Source organism: Aegilops tauschii, chromosome 7 (genome assembly GCF_002575655.3).
Source record: "Aegilops tauschii subsp. strangulata cultivar AL8/78 chromosome 7, Aet v6.0, whole genome shotgun sequence".
In the NCBI taxonomy this organism is placed as follows: Eukaryota; Viridiplantae; Streptophyta; class Magnoliopsida; order Poales; family Poaceae; genus Aegilops; species Aegilops tauschii.
The window spans coordinates 613,003,299-613,018,817 of NC_053041.3; the positions used below are offsets into that span (position 1 = coordinate 613,003,299).

The 15,519-nt window shown below is 41.3% G+C and overlaps 2 protein-coding genes across 2 annotated transcripts; both read left to right on the top strand.

Moving 5' to 3' along the window:
* The first annotated feature begins 480 nt into the window (after nucleotides 1-480).
* LOC120969164 (uncharacterized) lies at nucleotides 481-5,508 on the top strand. Its single transcript, XM_073504564.1, has 7 exons — nucleotides 481-691; nucleotides 804-983; nucleotides 1,129-1,230; nucleotides 2,440-2,478; nucleotides 2,690-2,728; nucleotides 3,438-3,488; nucleotides 5,488-5,508. The coding sequence occupies exons 1-7, from the start codon at nucleotides 578-580 to the stop codon at nucleotides 5,506-5,508; spliced, it is 546 nt and encodes a 181-aa protein (XP_073360665.1). The 5' UTR covers nucleotides 481-577.
* On the top strand, nucleotides 5,165-14,399 carry LOC120969165 (uncharacterized). Its single transcript, XM_040396265.3, has 5 exons — nucleotides 5,165-5,594; nucleotides 10,834-10,923; nucleotides 11,491-11,526; nucleotides 13,436-13,724; nucleotides 14,053-14,399. Exons 1-4 carry the CDS (start codon nucleotides 5,538-5,540, stop codon nucleotides 13,685-13,687), a joined length of 435 nt encoding a protein of 144 aa, XP_040252199.2. The 5' UTR covers nucleotides 5,165-5,537; the 3' UTR covers nucleotides 13,688-13,724; nucleotides 14,053-14,399.
* The last annotated feature ends 1,120 nt before the right edge of the window (nucleotides 14,400-15,519 follow it).

Sequence of the window (15,519 nt, forward strand, 5' to 3'; positions counted from 1 at the left end):
GACCAAGTCGACAACCATGATAGTTGCACTTCCATTAGCGACTCATAATTAAACTCTAATTAATAACAAGTCCCTACCGGTAAAAATAAAGCGCACGTATGACACATGTTTGAGTTCAGCTTGTTGTGGTGCGTGTGGCGGGTGGAAGAGGAAGAGCGCGCAGGACTAACTTCCCACCATGCTATAACAGCCCACATGGGCCTTGAGATTTTTCTGAATTAATTTCTATATATGAGCCCTGGGCCCATCTATAATTCAATGGCTAGGCAATCCTCGTTTGTATTCCGATGCCTTTGCACTCTGAATAAAAGTCCTATGAAACTGAAAAAAAGAGCAGGGGAGAGGGCGGCTGTGCAGACAACTAATTTGAAATTGAATTTGACCCCCCGAAAAATTAGAAATGTGCCTCACCTCCAACTCCCGAATCTAGCGAACAGATCAATCTATCGACCACTCTCCTCAACTCCACCAACTCCCGATCTAGCAAGGTCAAAACCCTAGTACGCTAACTCCGGCGGCCGCCGTCCCCCTCACGAGCGACGCGACCTCCACCCATCCCCTCAAGCGAGGCCCAACAATGGCTCCGCGGCGGAGCGGCGTGGCCCGGCGGATGGATGCCGCGATCGACCACTTCGGCCAGATGGGCTACCGCAAGGCCGATGTCTGCAGCGTCGTCAACAAACTGCTCAAGGTTGGTTCCGTCTTCTCTCCCACCCCCTTTCCCGTGTATGATTTCATCAACCTATTCGGGAGTGGATGCTGATTCCTGTGATTCTTTCCATTGGCCGCATCTGTATGTTTAGGTGTATGGGAAGGATGGGTGGTCGTTCCTGGAGGACGGTTGCTACCTCGTGGTGCAGGAAGCACTCTTTGAGATGCAGGAGGAGGAGGAGAAGTTGCAGCTGCAGGTGTTGCCGGAGCAGCAGCTGGAGCAGTATGAGGATGATGATGGTGGTCGTGATGAGGAGGAGGAAGCTCAGCTGGTGAGAAAAAATCCTGCACAGTAATACATGTCAGATGCAGTAATTCCTTATATTTTATGGCTAAGAATTCCTCAACTTGTTTGCCTTAACGCATTTAGTTTGAGAAAAAGGTTGGTCTAGTATTACGAGGTTATTTCAACTGCAGGAGGAGGAGGAGAAGTTGCAGCTGCAGGTGTTGCAGGAGCAGCAGCTGGAGCAGCATGAGGATGATTATGGTGGTGGTGATTATGAGGAGGAAGCTCAGCTGGTGAGGGTACAATCTTGCTCAATAATACCTGTCTGTCAGATGCAGTAATGCCTTATTTTTTTGGCTATGAATTCGTCAACATGTTTGCCTTAACACATTTAGTTTGAGAAAAAGGTTGGTCTAGTATTATGAGATTATTTCAACTGTCATAACTAGTTAAGAGGGCCGCGCAAATGCGCGGGAAACATTTTAATTTTTTTATAAATGGGAAAAAAGTTATGATCCCATGATCATTATTTTAAGAGTAAGTTTTCGGTGTCATCTGTTCCATTATCTGTTAATTAGGAAATAATTCTATTGTTAGAAGAAAGGAAGGGGATCTGAATATGTGGCATGAATGATAATATCATTTATGTGGTGGTCCTCATATTCTTTCATCTTCCTTTAGGCATGGATGTGAGGACTAGAATATACGATATAACATCAAATATACATTCTGTAAGATTATTTTTAGTGATTCCTTGTGTTTTGTTTAACTTAGAAAACAACCTGTTAAAAATTGGTAAAGAATATGTTCCAAAATAAGTCGCCCCAAAATGATTGCATTTTCTTCCGAGGTGAAGGCTGGAGTGGAGTGGTGGGGGGGGGGGGGGGGGGGGTTAGTTTAGGTCAAAAGAAGATCCAATGGCTGTTTTTTAAAAATTAATTGAGAGAAGTCGCACCGAAAAAGTTGCTTTTTCTTTCGAGGTGAAGGCTGGAGCGTGGAGGATTTAGTTTAGGTCAAAATAAGGTCCAGTGGATGTTGTTTAACGTTTAAATGAGAGAAGTCGCGCTGAGAAGATAGCTTTTTCTTCCTACATGAAGGCTGGAGCACTGGGGGGGGAGGTTCGGTGAAAAGAATATCCAATGGCTGTTGTTTAACGGTTAATTGAGCATGCAGTAGATAAATAGCCAGATATCTCTAATTTCTGTTGTACTTTCTAGAATATTGTTCTTTTACCCTTTGTGCTTTTAGTACATAATAGATTCCTCATCTTGTTTGCCTGTAAATTTATTGAATTGCTTCATCGTTATACTATCTGTTTCATATGACTAAAGTATGGACAGAAAATTAGGACTTAGTTGGTGGACCAACCATCCTAGGATTGAGACTCTACCTTGGATACATTAAGCATGTCCATGTTATATTAGTCTTAACATGCTTTAGTTTGCGTTTGCACAGGTTGAAGTGGGTACAAAGTAACACATTTTTTATTTGAGTATTTGCAGGAGCTGCTGCAGGCGGGGGTGGAGGAGGATCAGCCTCTAGTAAGCACCCTCCCCATTTACTTTCTTGTGTTGACTCTCATGCTTTCATGCAAGTGTGTAACTGTATTATTATTATTATTATTATTATTATTATTATTATTATTACTACTACTACTACTACTACTACTACTACCACTACTACTACTACCACCACCACCACTACTACTACTATTATTACTAATTATTCTTTTATATTTATGAGTATTTGCAGGAGCTGATGCAGGCAGAGAAGGAGGAGGATGAGCCTCTGGTAAGCTCTCATGCTTTGATGCAAGTGTGTCACTGTATTCTTTGTTTCTAATTACCAGTCTGCTTTCCTTCTTTCCTTCTGACCGCCAAATGCAAGGCTCTACCATGGGCATATCTGATCGAATTGGCCACCTCAATCATAGGATGGTTTGGTTCATTATGATGGCACCGAATTGTTTTAGTAGGATCAAATTAGCTTCATCTTTTAATAAAATTGTCATCATAGGGAATGCCATAATGATGGACCCATTAGCTATACATTTCACAGAACAAGATGGGAATATCAGTTGAGCATTGCCTCATAAAATCAGCGACGCTTATTTTGGGACAGAGGGAGTATAAACTAAAAGCACAATAGAGAGAGAAAAAATAACAATATTCCAGAAAATCCAACAAAAAATAGAGACATTTGGCCATTATACCAAAGCAGCGACGCTTATTTTGGGATGGAGGGAGTAATAGATAGATTTCTCATCTTATTTGGCTGTGAATTTATTGAAGTGCTTCATCATTATACTGTTTCATATGATTAAATCATGAATAGAAAATTAGGAATTAGTTGATGGACCACCCATCCTAGGATTGAGACTACCTTACATAAAGCATGCCCATGTTATATTAGTGTTAACATGCTTAAGTTTGCATTTGCACAGGTTGAACTTGGTAGTAACTAACAAGTTATTATTTTTACTTTTTTGGTATTTATGAAGCAATTGGAGGAGCCGCAGCAGGAGGAGGTGGAGGAGAAGAATGAGGCGCAGGTAAGCCCCCTCTTCAATTTACTTTCTTGTGTCAGTCTCTCTTGCTTTAATTTGATCTAAATGTGTCACTTATCCTTTGTTACTAATTTACCAACCTGCTTTCCTACTGACCAGTAAATGCAAGGCTACGATGGGTATATTTTATCGAATTGATAATCTCAATCCTAGGATGGTTGTGTTCATTACGATTCCATCAAGGGATTTTTGTAGCATCAACGTATCCTTCATCTTCAAATAATAGTGCTAGCATATTTTATGGACCCAACATGTCCCTCAAAAAATACGTTAAAATTTTGTACCCCTTCTTTATCAAGTGATTTTCGTATTTGCAATGTGAGTGGGTATGATTAACATCTTTTTTTTTGCCGCTGGCTGCTATTTTAGTATCCTGGCTGTACCATTATGTGATATATGAAGCAAGTTTTTTGTAGCTAGAATAGGATTGTAATAAAGCGGCGGATCTAGGGTTTGAGTAATTGACCAATATAGGGGCAATCATAGACAACATCACAACGGGTAGCAAGCTATTTCTGTCAACCACATTACAAATAGTTATTGAAGTCCTGAGGCATCATAATTCTGGCATATCGGATGAGAATTTACCAAAAGTATTATACAGATAGTTCAACAATAGTTTTACACAACAGGCCCTGAGCTCACACCAAGCGACAACACACAACCTCATGTCACCTGCAGGTGCTGAACTCCACTCGCTACCTCACAGACCTAACCCTCCATTGTTCCTCACGCTCGCTCAGCCGCTTTTGCCGCTACCAGTGGCATTGAGTTCATGACTGAGGTTTTTCTCAATTGCTCATGGCCTAGTTGTATTGCGCATGTTTTCATCTGTTTTCAACTTTTTACAGTGGAAGTGTCTCGATTTATTTATATATTGACTATAGTAGACATGAAGACTAGATGTGTGCTGGACTAGGTTGTGGACTCTGTTCCAAATATTTGTGGGCACCATATTCTGACACTGAATCTGCCCATGTTGTAATATAGCAAGTTAAGCGCCAATTTAAGTTATAGGATGGTTAAGTGGTCGATTGATTGTTTTAATTTTGGGTTGATTCCTTCACCCAGATTTGTAGAGCCATTCTCTCTCTTAACTCCTTGGTTTTGTGGAGACTAGTTGTTGCTGTTCTTGTGTAAACATTATTTGATTTTCACATGAAAGCTTCCTTACTCATAAAAATAGCAACAATGTCTGCTGAAACAAGTGGGCTGGTTGAGATGTTCCAAGATTCCCTTAAGCTGGCACAATTGACTGATTAACTGGGTTCATACGTGTTAGCATTGCACGGTGTAATATTTTCTCAGTTGATTTTCTAATACAATAAAAACATGCTGACAATCAGTACATACATAATAAGAAAAACATTTATGGTGCACAAACTGGTGTTACTTGTGACAAATTGGATTTACCTATGTACTAAGACCTCGGATTATGAATGTTTAGTTGTGCTTTCTTAATGCTCCCACAACAAAGCTTAATAATACCTTTCAGAAGGACTAATTACTTCCATTTTTTCGGCTATGAATTCCTCGACATGTTTGCCTCAACGCATTTAGTTTGAGAAAAATGTTGGTCCTAGTGCATCAATGCTAATAGTACGGGGTTATTTTAACTATTATAACTAGTTAAGAGGCCCGCGCAAATGCGCCGGAAATATTTTAACTTTTTGTTTAAATGGAAAAACAATTATGATCTCACAATCATTATTTGAAGTGTAAGTTCTTGGTGTCATCCATCCCATTATCTGTTTATTAGGAAATAATTCGTTTGTTACAAGAAAGGAAATGGATCGGAGTATCACATGAATCATATATAATATCATTATGTGGTTGTCCTCATATTATTTCATCTTCTTTTAAGGCACATGTCTGTGAGGACTAGAATATCATATATAACCAACTATCCTAGCATTGAGACTCTATCTTACATCAAGCATACCGTTGTTATATTAGTCTAAACATGCATTAGTTTGTTGCACAGGTTGAAGTTGGTACAAACTAACACGTTTAAATTTTTTTTTTTTGGTATCTATGAAGCAATTGGAGGGGCCGCAACAGGAGGAGGTGGAGGAGAACGATGAGGCGCAGGTAAGCCCCCTCCCAGTTTACTTTCTTGTGCCAGTCTCTCATGCTTTGATCTAAGTGGGTCACTTATCCATTGTTGCTAATTTAGCGGTCTTTTTTCCTACTACCCAGTAAATGCAAGGCTACCATGAGCATATTTCATCGAATTGATAATCTCAATCCTAGAATGGTTTGGTTCATTATGATTCCATCAAATGATTTTGTATCATCATCTTGGCCTTCATCTTGTCATAATACTGCTATCATATATCATGGCCCCAACATGTTCCTCAAATAAAATACGTTCAACTTTTGTGCCCCTTCATTGTATTTGCGCTATGAGTAGGTATGATTTAACATGTTTCTTTTTTTGCTGCTGATTGCTATTTTGTATCCTGGTTGTACCATTATGTGATATATGAAGCAACTTTTGTGGAGCTAGAATAATATTCTAATACAGTACCAGATCTAGGATTTGAGTATTTGACCAATGTGGGTGCAATCATAGACAATATCACAACGGTTAGCAATTTTTTTTGCCAACCACGTCCAAATAATTATTAAACTCCCGAGGCATCATAATTCCGGCATATCGGAGCAGAATTTACTAAAGTTGTAATGCAAATAGGTTAACTATAGTTTTACACAATAGTTGTGCACTCCCGCCAAGCCACAATGCACGCCCTCGTGTCTCCTGCAGCTGTCGAACTCCAGTACTCCACTTGCGATTACTGAGGTTCAAGTGCTCGTAGTTCCTCTTATTCAATTGATATGAGGTTTGTGTTGGCGTGACTCCTTTGGTAAATTTTTGTGATCCACCTTGTTGTTTGGCTATACATCATGAATTCCAATAGTGTGCTTGGGCCTTCCGCTGGCTCGTGTCAAGGGGATGAAAATGTTATTGCTTCCTTGGTTCCCATCATTGTTCTAGAGTCCTTTGCAACTCAGTTAAGAGAATTTCATAATCACTGGAGCAATCTTCGGAATCAATTGCATCAGCTGCAAACTTCGTCTGATGGACCTGTTGGTTGTCCTACCTCCTCGTGTGCCAGGTGATGTTGTTCCCTGAGTGTTGGACTAGAGCCTCTTTCCATGTGATATCCAATAGCTCTGCTCTTACATCATGTCGACCTGTTACAGATGATACTTTCACACGGCCGATGGTACACCATGCAAGGTCACTCATAAGGGGACCTTTTCTAAATCTCGGATTGTTGTTTTAGATGTTTCCCTGGCTCCTAGGCTCTCGATGAACCTTATATGTCTGTTGGTCAGCTGGCTGATAAGAATTACTTTACTGGATTTGATGACACCTGTTGTTATGTGTTGTCCGTCTGAACAAGAGGATCATTAGAACTGGTCATGATCATAGAGGTCCCTCTATGTTCTTGACACCTTCCACATTTCTCCTTTCACATCTTCTAATTTTCCCTCTCTGCCGTGATATTGATATCCACCTCATGTTTTTCTTCTGCCCAGTGGCATCATTGTTAAGGTCTTTTATGTGTCTCTCATTTATCAACTCTAGCCCATCAAGGTGTTTTGGGTCATGTCCCTATAGATGTTGGTTTTGAATTTAAGGGTCGTAAGCTAGGAAAACAAATACAACTTACCCTTCTAGCACTAATTGTTCTGGCCGTCCTTTTAATTGAGTACACTCATATGTGTGGGGTCCTTCTCCTTTTGTTTTAAAGGGTGATCACAAACATTATGTCATCTTTGTTTATGATCATTTTCGATATACCTGGATATATTTCATGATGCATTGATCTTAATTGATTTTTGTATATCAGGCTTTGCACATATGGTCCATACACAATTCTTTAGCACTATACACGCTTTCCGTTCTGACTCTGGGGGAGAGTATTTATCTACCGCTTTTTGTGAGTTTCTCTCTTTCGAGGGTACTCTTCCTCAACTTTCACGTCATGGTGCTCATGCGCAGATTGGTGTTGCTCAGCATAAGCATCATCATAATACCGAGACAACTCACACCCTTATGATTTCCTTTGTCCCTACTCATTTCTGGGGTGAAGCTATTTTCACACCTATGTATCTTATAAACATCGAACCTTCGTCACGTCTTTAAGGCAAGTATCCTGGTGAGGTTCTTTTTGGTTATCCTCCAACGTATGACCCTCTTGGTGTTTTTGGTTGTACTTGCTATGCTTTGTTAGCACATCGTGAGTGTACCAAGTTGACTGCCCAGTCTGCCGGGTGCATTTTTCTTGGATATAGCATTGAGCATAAGGGTTATCATTGCTATGATCGCCGAATTCTTTTTTTTTCTGATGCAACTTTTGACGAGGAACCACCATTTTTCTATTCCTCTTCCACTTGATCACCATCCTCCACCTCCTTAGAGTCCACCTCTTTTCTTTCACTACCACAAATCTTCTTCAGATGAGCCAGTCTTAGAGCCACCTTGCCCACCATCTCCACACCCCGCTCCTTCCTCGTCAGATCCACACCCTACCCATTCATTGTTGGAATTTCCCAAGGATCGAAGACACGATCACGCTGCAGCTCAACTGGTCGTATATGCGCAACTCGCCTTGACGTATAAGAACTAGCTGTAGCACTTGATATCGCGCCGGCGCTCATGCAAACACCGGGCCCAGAACACACGCACGCGAACGCAGCAACTCGAAGTTGGCTAGAGGCACGTGTCGTGCCTCGTAATAATCTCTTTATTGCTTTTCGTTTTTTCTGGTGATTACAAACGACGCAACACCCGTGCATATATACACGCACGGACGCCTTAGCTAGCCACACACAAATCCTATTTGAACACCAACTTCAAATACCATACGCCAAAGCTAGCTCTAACCGGACTGGCGAAGGCCCATACTTTCCTAATTACCGGCCACGCTGATCGCACTTCATACTAATCCTAACAGGACTCAAACATGACTATACGTACTGGTAATCTCAAACTTACCTAATTAATACTAACTTATGTTTGGATTACCTAACATTCATTGCCAGCTCCACCATGTCTCGATTCTTTTCCTATTCATTATATTTATCGTCTTAGAGTATCATCAGATGCATGCCCAATCTTCTATTTCTTTCATGTTATTCTCCTTTGGCTAGTACTAGTGATCCTTGCGCTGATGAGTCTTCTCAAACAAGAAGCTATGCCATCCATGATCACACCTCTCTAGAGCTTGATTCTATGTAGGGGCAACGCGTGATCCTAGTACTTCTCAAGAGGCAGTTACGTTGCGAGAGTGGAAATTGGCTATGTCTGAGGATCTTGCATCACTTCAGAGTACTCGTACATGGGATCTAGTACCATTACCTCCTCGGTGGTTCCAATCACTTGCAAATGGGTGTACAAGGTAAAGACAAAGTCTGATGGTTCTATCGAGCGCTATAAGGCTCGACTTGTTGCTAGAGGTTATTAGCAGGCTCATGGAAGATAGTGTGATCATACTTTTGCTCCGGCTCCTCTCAATATTTCTGTTCACTCTATTTGTTGTGGTTGCATCTTGGTATTAGAAAATCTTTCAAATGGATGTAAAAAATGCTTTCTTTCCTGGTGGTCTACATGAGGAAGTTTATAGGCAGCCACCTCTAGGTATTGAGCTCCATAATGGGCAAGCTTGTCGCCCTCGAAAGGCCCTTTATGGGCTCAAGCAAGCCCCTCATCTTTGGTTTCAGCGGTTCGATTGTGTGGTCCAAGCTGCAGGTTTCTCTTCTAGTGAGCTTGACCCTGCACTTCTCACTCATACATCTGACCATGGTTGTACCTTGCTTCTTCCCTATATGGATGATATGTTGATTACTGGACATGATCAAAAGTATATTGCTTCTGTTAATAAAAAGCAAGAGTGAGCAATATAAAATGCCAGATTTGGGTTCTCTCAATTATTTTCTAGAAATTGAAGTTGACGCACTAATGATGGTTACTATCTCTCTCTCTCTCTCTCTCTCTCTCTCTCTCTCTCTCTCTCTCTCGCTATACTCAGGATTTGATCACACACTTGGGTCATACTAATACACACACTTCTGCTACACCCATGCTTATTTTGACTCAACTTGGGCGAGTGAACCTATTGACCGTCGCTCTAGCCTCACTATTGTTTCTTTCTTGGCACTTCTCTTATTGCATGGAAGTCCAAGAAACAAACAGTTGTGTCTTGTTCTAGTGCCGAAGCTGAGCTTTGTGCCATGGCCACTATCACAACAGAGATCGTACGGCTTCGATGGCTCTTGGCTGATTATGGAGTTTCATGTAATGCACCCACATTTGTTCTTTGCGATAGTACTGATGCTATCTAGATTGCCAGTGATCAGCCAAGCATGAACTAACCAAGCATATTGGTGTGGACGCCTTATTTACCTCGCTATCACTGTCAACAATCAACTATTCGTCTTCCATACGGTCCATCAGAGCTTCAAATGGTAGATTTCTTCACAAAGTCCCAAACCAGAGAACAACATTGTCTTCATATTCTCAAACTCAATGTTTTAGATCCACCTTCAGTTTGAGAGGGGGGGGGGGGGGGGGGGGGGCTTAAGAAAATATTTATAGCTTTTAGCCCTTGTAGCTTTAAGCCCAAGACCCAGGCCTTCTCTTGTATATGTACTAGCTTCCCATTCGAGTAAACTTTGTTTCGGCCATTTCGGTTTCCTTAACAATATGAAGCACCTTTTCTCGTGCTAGAATAAATATTGTAATATGCTATATGAAAAATGAAGTGGCAATCGAAGATACATAATGGTTTACATGCTGAACTTACAGATTTATGATCCTTCAATGTTTTTTCATGTTGATTCCTTCACCTAGATTTGCACATCCATTATCTCTTAATTTCCTTGATTTTGTGGAGATTATTTGTCACTGTTTTGCTGATCTTGTGTAAACGGCATTGTGTTTTCTTGTAGAAGTTTGTTTATTCATAAAAATGACAATAACACCAACAGAAACAAGTGGTCTGGTAGATGTCTTGCATGTTCCCTTAAGCTGACATAATTGACTCATTAATTGGCATCGTACATGTTAACATTGCAGCATGTAGTATTTTCACAGTTGGTTTTGTGTTACAACATCAACATGTTGACCATCAGTATTTACATCAACATGTTGACCATCGGTACATGTGAGGTGCATAATTGCTGTTACTTGTAACAAATAGGATTTACCTGTTAACCAAGACCTCGGGTTTATGAATGTTTACTTGTGGTCTATTAATGCTCCAGCAACAAAGCTTATGCATATTGTCCGATTCTTACATGGTATTGGTTGGTAATACAGCCAGAAGAAGCAGCAATGTTAGATTCACCGTTAGAAAATATCATGCCCATTCTGATGGTTCTCATTGACGACGAGGAGGAAACTCAGCTGGTGAGCCCGCTCTCCACATACTCTCGTGTTAATCGATGTCTCATACTTTTTGGTTCAATTTCTGTGTCTGTGTGCCATTGGTACCAATTTACCACTCTGTGACCTATATACCAATATATTCAGGGTGGTGTTTTTTTAATTGGTAACTGTCATCCCAAGCCAAGATTTTATTTTGAGTAATACGGGTCATATGTAGTATTTCCTTATCCTTTTTTGGCCATGAATTCCTCATGTTTTTTTCCTTAAGGAATTTAGTATAAGAAAAAAGTTGGTCCTAGACTCGTAGTACATGGATTATTATTACAAGGTTATTTCAACGTTATAATTTCTGATCTTGTTTTTATGAATGTAACTAAGTTGCCTTCTCATTATATTATTTCAAATGACTAAAGTAAGAATATAAAATGAGGAGTAAGTTGATGGACCATCCACCCCAGGATTGAGACTCTCCCTTCCATCAATCATTCCCATGTTATATTAGTCTTAGCGTGCATTTGTTTGCGTTTGCACAGGTTCATGTGGGTACAAAGTAACACATTTTTTTCGATATTTATGAACTGTTTGCAGGGGCTGCAGCAGGACAATGAGAATGAAGAGGCTCATGTAAGCCCCCTCTCCATTTACTTTCTCGTGTCAGTCTCTTGTGATATCAGTGTGCCACTGTATGCTTTTTTTTACTAATTTACAAGTCTAGTTTCCTACTGACCAATAAATGCAAGGCTACCATGGGCATATTTAATCGAATTGACAACCTCAATCTTAGGATGATTATTTTTTTCATTATGATGCTATCAAATAGTTATCGTAGCATCAACTTAGCCGACGTCTTCTAAAGGGAATGCGATAATGATGAACCGTTTAGCTGTACTTTTCACAGAACAAGATGGAAATAGCAGTGAGCATTGCTTCATAAATGTCATTGCTAGTGCTATTAGATCATATATCTAGACCCATGTTCCTCAAACAAAATTTGTCCCCATTCACCTATCAAGTGATTGTGTATCCCACCATCCGTGGGTATGATTTAACACGTTGCCTTTTTTATGTTGATTGTTTTTCCAATATCCTTGTTGTACTTTTATGCGATATCAAAATACTAATCATCGGTTAGACAGCCCATGACAATTCGTTAAAGCGGATTGTGTGTACGTACGCACCAATGAAAAAATAGTGTGCTATTTCCGCGTTTTAGCTTTGCTATAGCGAGGAGGGTCATGTTACATTTTATCTATTTTGCTTGCTATGACGCTAAACCCGCTATAGCGTACTATTTCGGCACTAAATGCAAAAATATTGTAGAGTTTTAGCATGGAACCGATTGAAACATATAGCAGGCTAGCAACCCATCAGGCATCTGCTTAACTCTCTCTCAGATGCAATGCACAAAACGTAATCCTCACCCCCTGCTGCCCATGCCCATCAACCTAACCTAGCCACCTCACAATCCCATGTTTTCCCACCCAGGTCGATAGCTCGTGGCTAGGGCAGCGGAAGCGCCTCCAGCTCCAGCACCTGCTGCGCTGGGTGGTCGCAACTCAGCCACCAGGTGAGAGTGCGAGACGAGCAACCTCTGTTCTGGTGAGAGTGTGAGACGAACATCTGTCAATTTGTCTAGAAAATCTAACTCGTAGAAAGGTTGCAAATTCCGAAGTTGGGCAGGCCCAATGTTTCAGAACAAGTGAGCTTCTAGCATCCAAGCTAGGTTCGGTCAAACTTGGGCCACCACTATCTTTCACTACTGCTTAGCTTTTGCTCATGGAATCAATAATAAACTAGAGCAGACACGCTTGCTTTCTCTCTATTTTGGGATATATTTGTCATGTTTTTTTAAAACGCTATTTTGAATATAGCACGCTATAACTTGTATACCATTTGGAGAAGGGCCACGCTATTTATTAAATTGGTATGCATCAAGAATGCGAGTTGGGTAGGTGGGCAGGTATCAGCACCTGCTGGCAACCCGGTGAACCACAGATCACTTCTTATTTGATACATGAAGCACCTTTCATGCTTGAATAACATGGTAAATGGAAAGTTAAGTGGCAATTGAAGTTATAGAATGGTTACCTGCTGATGTTTCCTTTATTTTGTGGAGATTACTTGTCACTGCTTAGCTGTTTTGTTGGTCTTGTGTAAAATATGTTATGTGCTATTCACGTAAAAAAAGCTATTTTATTTTGACAACATTGCCAGCTGAAAGAAGTGAGCTGTTTGATGCCTTATATGTTTTTTAAGATGACGTAATTTACTGTTGAATTGGCATTGTACGTCTTAGCATTGCACTATTTAGTATTTTTTTTTGTTGGTTTTGTAATACAGCTGAAACATGATGACCATCTGTACTTCTGTAATAAGGAAAACATTTAGGGTGCACAAACTGCTTTTACTTGTGATAAATTGGATTTACCTCTAAACCAAGACTTTGGGTTATCAATCTTTAGTTGTGGTTTCTTATTCTCTCCAGCAATAAAGCTCAAGCATATTGTCCAATTCTAATTGGTTGGTAATGCAGCAACAAGAAGCAGAAATGATGGAGGAGCCTTTAGAAGATTTCATTCCCATTGCGATTGTACCACCATCTGAGGCTGTGCTAGCAGTTGAGCAGACAGAGGAAGTGGTCCCCATGCTCGTTGACCCGCCTTCTCCCAGAGCGGCGTCGCCAGATCTGGCATCTGCAGGAAGTAAGCGCACAAGGCGCCCCTCCTACGGATGGATCTCTGACTCCGAGAGTGACTCAGATTATGAGGAATATCTCGCACATTGACGACAACAGGTGCACGTCCCTGCCAAGTAGACGGGATGTAAGTGAAGGCACTTAACAGCTCCTCCTTTCGTATCCAATCTTCCTTTGCTATCTTTTAAGTTGGTAGTAGCCAAATTTCTATTAATAGCCAGTAAGTTCATAGTTTCATACTATTGTTACTGCTCTAGCTTTTGATCGAATGAAGGTACTCTAGGATTTACGCTTTCTTGGTTAAGAACACAAGCGTATCATAACACAGATTAAATCGTAAAAGCAAAACTTGTATGAAATTGAGAGGAGTTTGAAGTTGTCTTTTGGAAAATGCTTGTGATGAAGGCTCCCCCTGTTGGAAATGATAACTAACCATGGTTCTCTCGTTGTGACAGAGAGGGGGTTGATACAATGCGAAAGCAGGAGAACCGGTCTAATCTGTAGAATTTACAATGGCCCATGAATGAGCTCTGGAGCAGACACTTTGAATGATAGGCGCTGCTCCCATGGGGTATGTAAGAACAACATATATGGGTGCTTCTGATTGTAATTAGGCCGGAAGACTAATGTGTTTGTAACTTTGTATGTGTGGCTTCGTCATCAATGTTTGTTTGTATAAATTGTGACTTTCTTAGATTGGCCTGGCTGAATTTGTGTGAATCAATGTGGTTTGTTGTTTCTCTGGACTTGAAAAAGCTATAGCTATTATTCTCTAAGAGATAATATGGTTCAATGTTTCCAATGCCATGTGACTTGGCCGCAGGCTCTCCGGACTTCTGCTGGTATTTTCTAAGAGAAGGTTTATGCATGCCTATGTTATAAGAAAATTGATCATACTTTTCATCAGCTATACGCTTTCGTTGTCTAGCCTGGCACGTACATAAGCTGTTCATCAACCCCTATAATATTTTCTTGATATGCTTCCATCAAAAGTATGCGGCTGGCTGGAAGATTATTAAGCCAGCCGCGCTGGCACCGCGCGATCAAGCGAGATCGTGCGCTCCACAACCTATCTTTTTTTTGTTTACATTATCCTCTAACGAATCGTTCTCTACCTCTCATTTTTATGTTATTCTTCATCAAAACCACTTCTGCCTTCTAGCCACGGGCAGGGCGCTGTCCGTACCTCGCGTTGCACTCTCCTCGGTGGACTAGCCTTCTCCTTTATCCTCACCATCTCCAGTGCTGCGCTCCGGGGGGAGGGGGGGGGGGTGACGTGAGTTGCCGGCGCTCGGAGGTTTGCTACAAGCCGCATATATAAACACATGGACGACGGCATCGCAAATGCTATAACTGCATACCACACAAAGTACAACCAGCTCCCGGCGATGCTACAACCGCGTACACAAGAACTGCAACTGGCAAGGCGTCGTCAATGAATGCTAAGCCGTTTACCAAAAAGGCTACAACCATGTTCGCCAAACTTGAAACACTTGTTCGCCGAAGTTGAAGCGGGGGGACGCCGTCGTCGACGAATGCTACAATTGTGTGTCGCAGTAGCCACAACCAGTTGGCTGCAATGCTACAATCGCACGCGTACATCCGAGCTGGAACCGGCGAAGCGTCATTGATGAATGCTAAAACCGTTTACCACAGAAGCTACAACCACGTACATTAGAGTTGCAACCGTATTACCACCGGCGACGACTTTTTTGCTACAGCATTCATGATGATGATGCGACCCCGACGGCGACTAAGATGTTTTTTTGCTGCAACCGGCGTTTGGGGGAAGCTACAACCTGCGTCGGTGGAAGCTACAATACGCCATGGCGAGCTGCAACGGACAGTCACCATTGCTGCAACCTGATATGGCGACAACTACGACGGAGCAACAGCTGACGAGGGGGTTCTACAACCTACGA

Coding starts and splice junctions, on each gene's coding strand:
- LOC120969164 (XM_073504564.1), top strand. CDS start 578: ATGGCTCCGCGGCGGAGCGGCGTGGCCCGGCGGATGGATGCCGCGATC. Junction 984..1,128: donor AGGAGGAGGAAGCTCAGCTG/GTGAGAAAAAAT, acceptor TTTCAACTGCAG/GAGGAGGAGGAGAAGTTGCA. Junction 3,489..5,487: donor AGGAGAAGAATGAGGCGCAG/GTAAGCCCCCTC, acceptor TTTGTTGCACAG/GTTGAAGTTGGTACAAACTA.
- LOC120969165 (XM_040396265.3), top strand. CDS start 5,538: ATGAAGCAATTGGAGGGGCCGCAACAGGAGGAGGTGGAGGAGAACGAT. Junction 5,595..10,833: donor AGGAGAACGATGAGGCGCAG/GTAAGCCCCCTC, acceptor TTGGTAATACAG/CCAGAAGAAGCAGCAATGTT. Junction 11,527..13,435: donor ATGAGAATGAAGAGGCTCAT/GTAAGCCCCCTC, acceptor TTGGTAATGCAG/CAACAAGAAGCAGAAATGAT.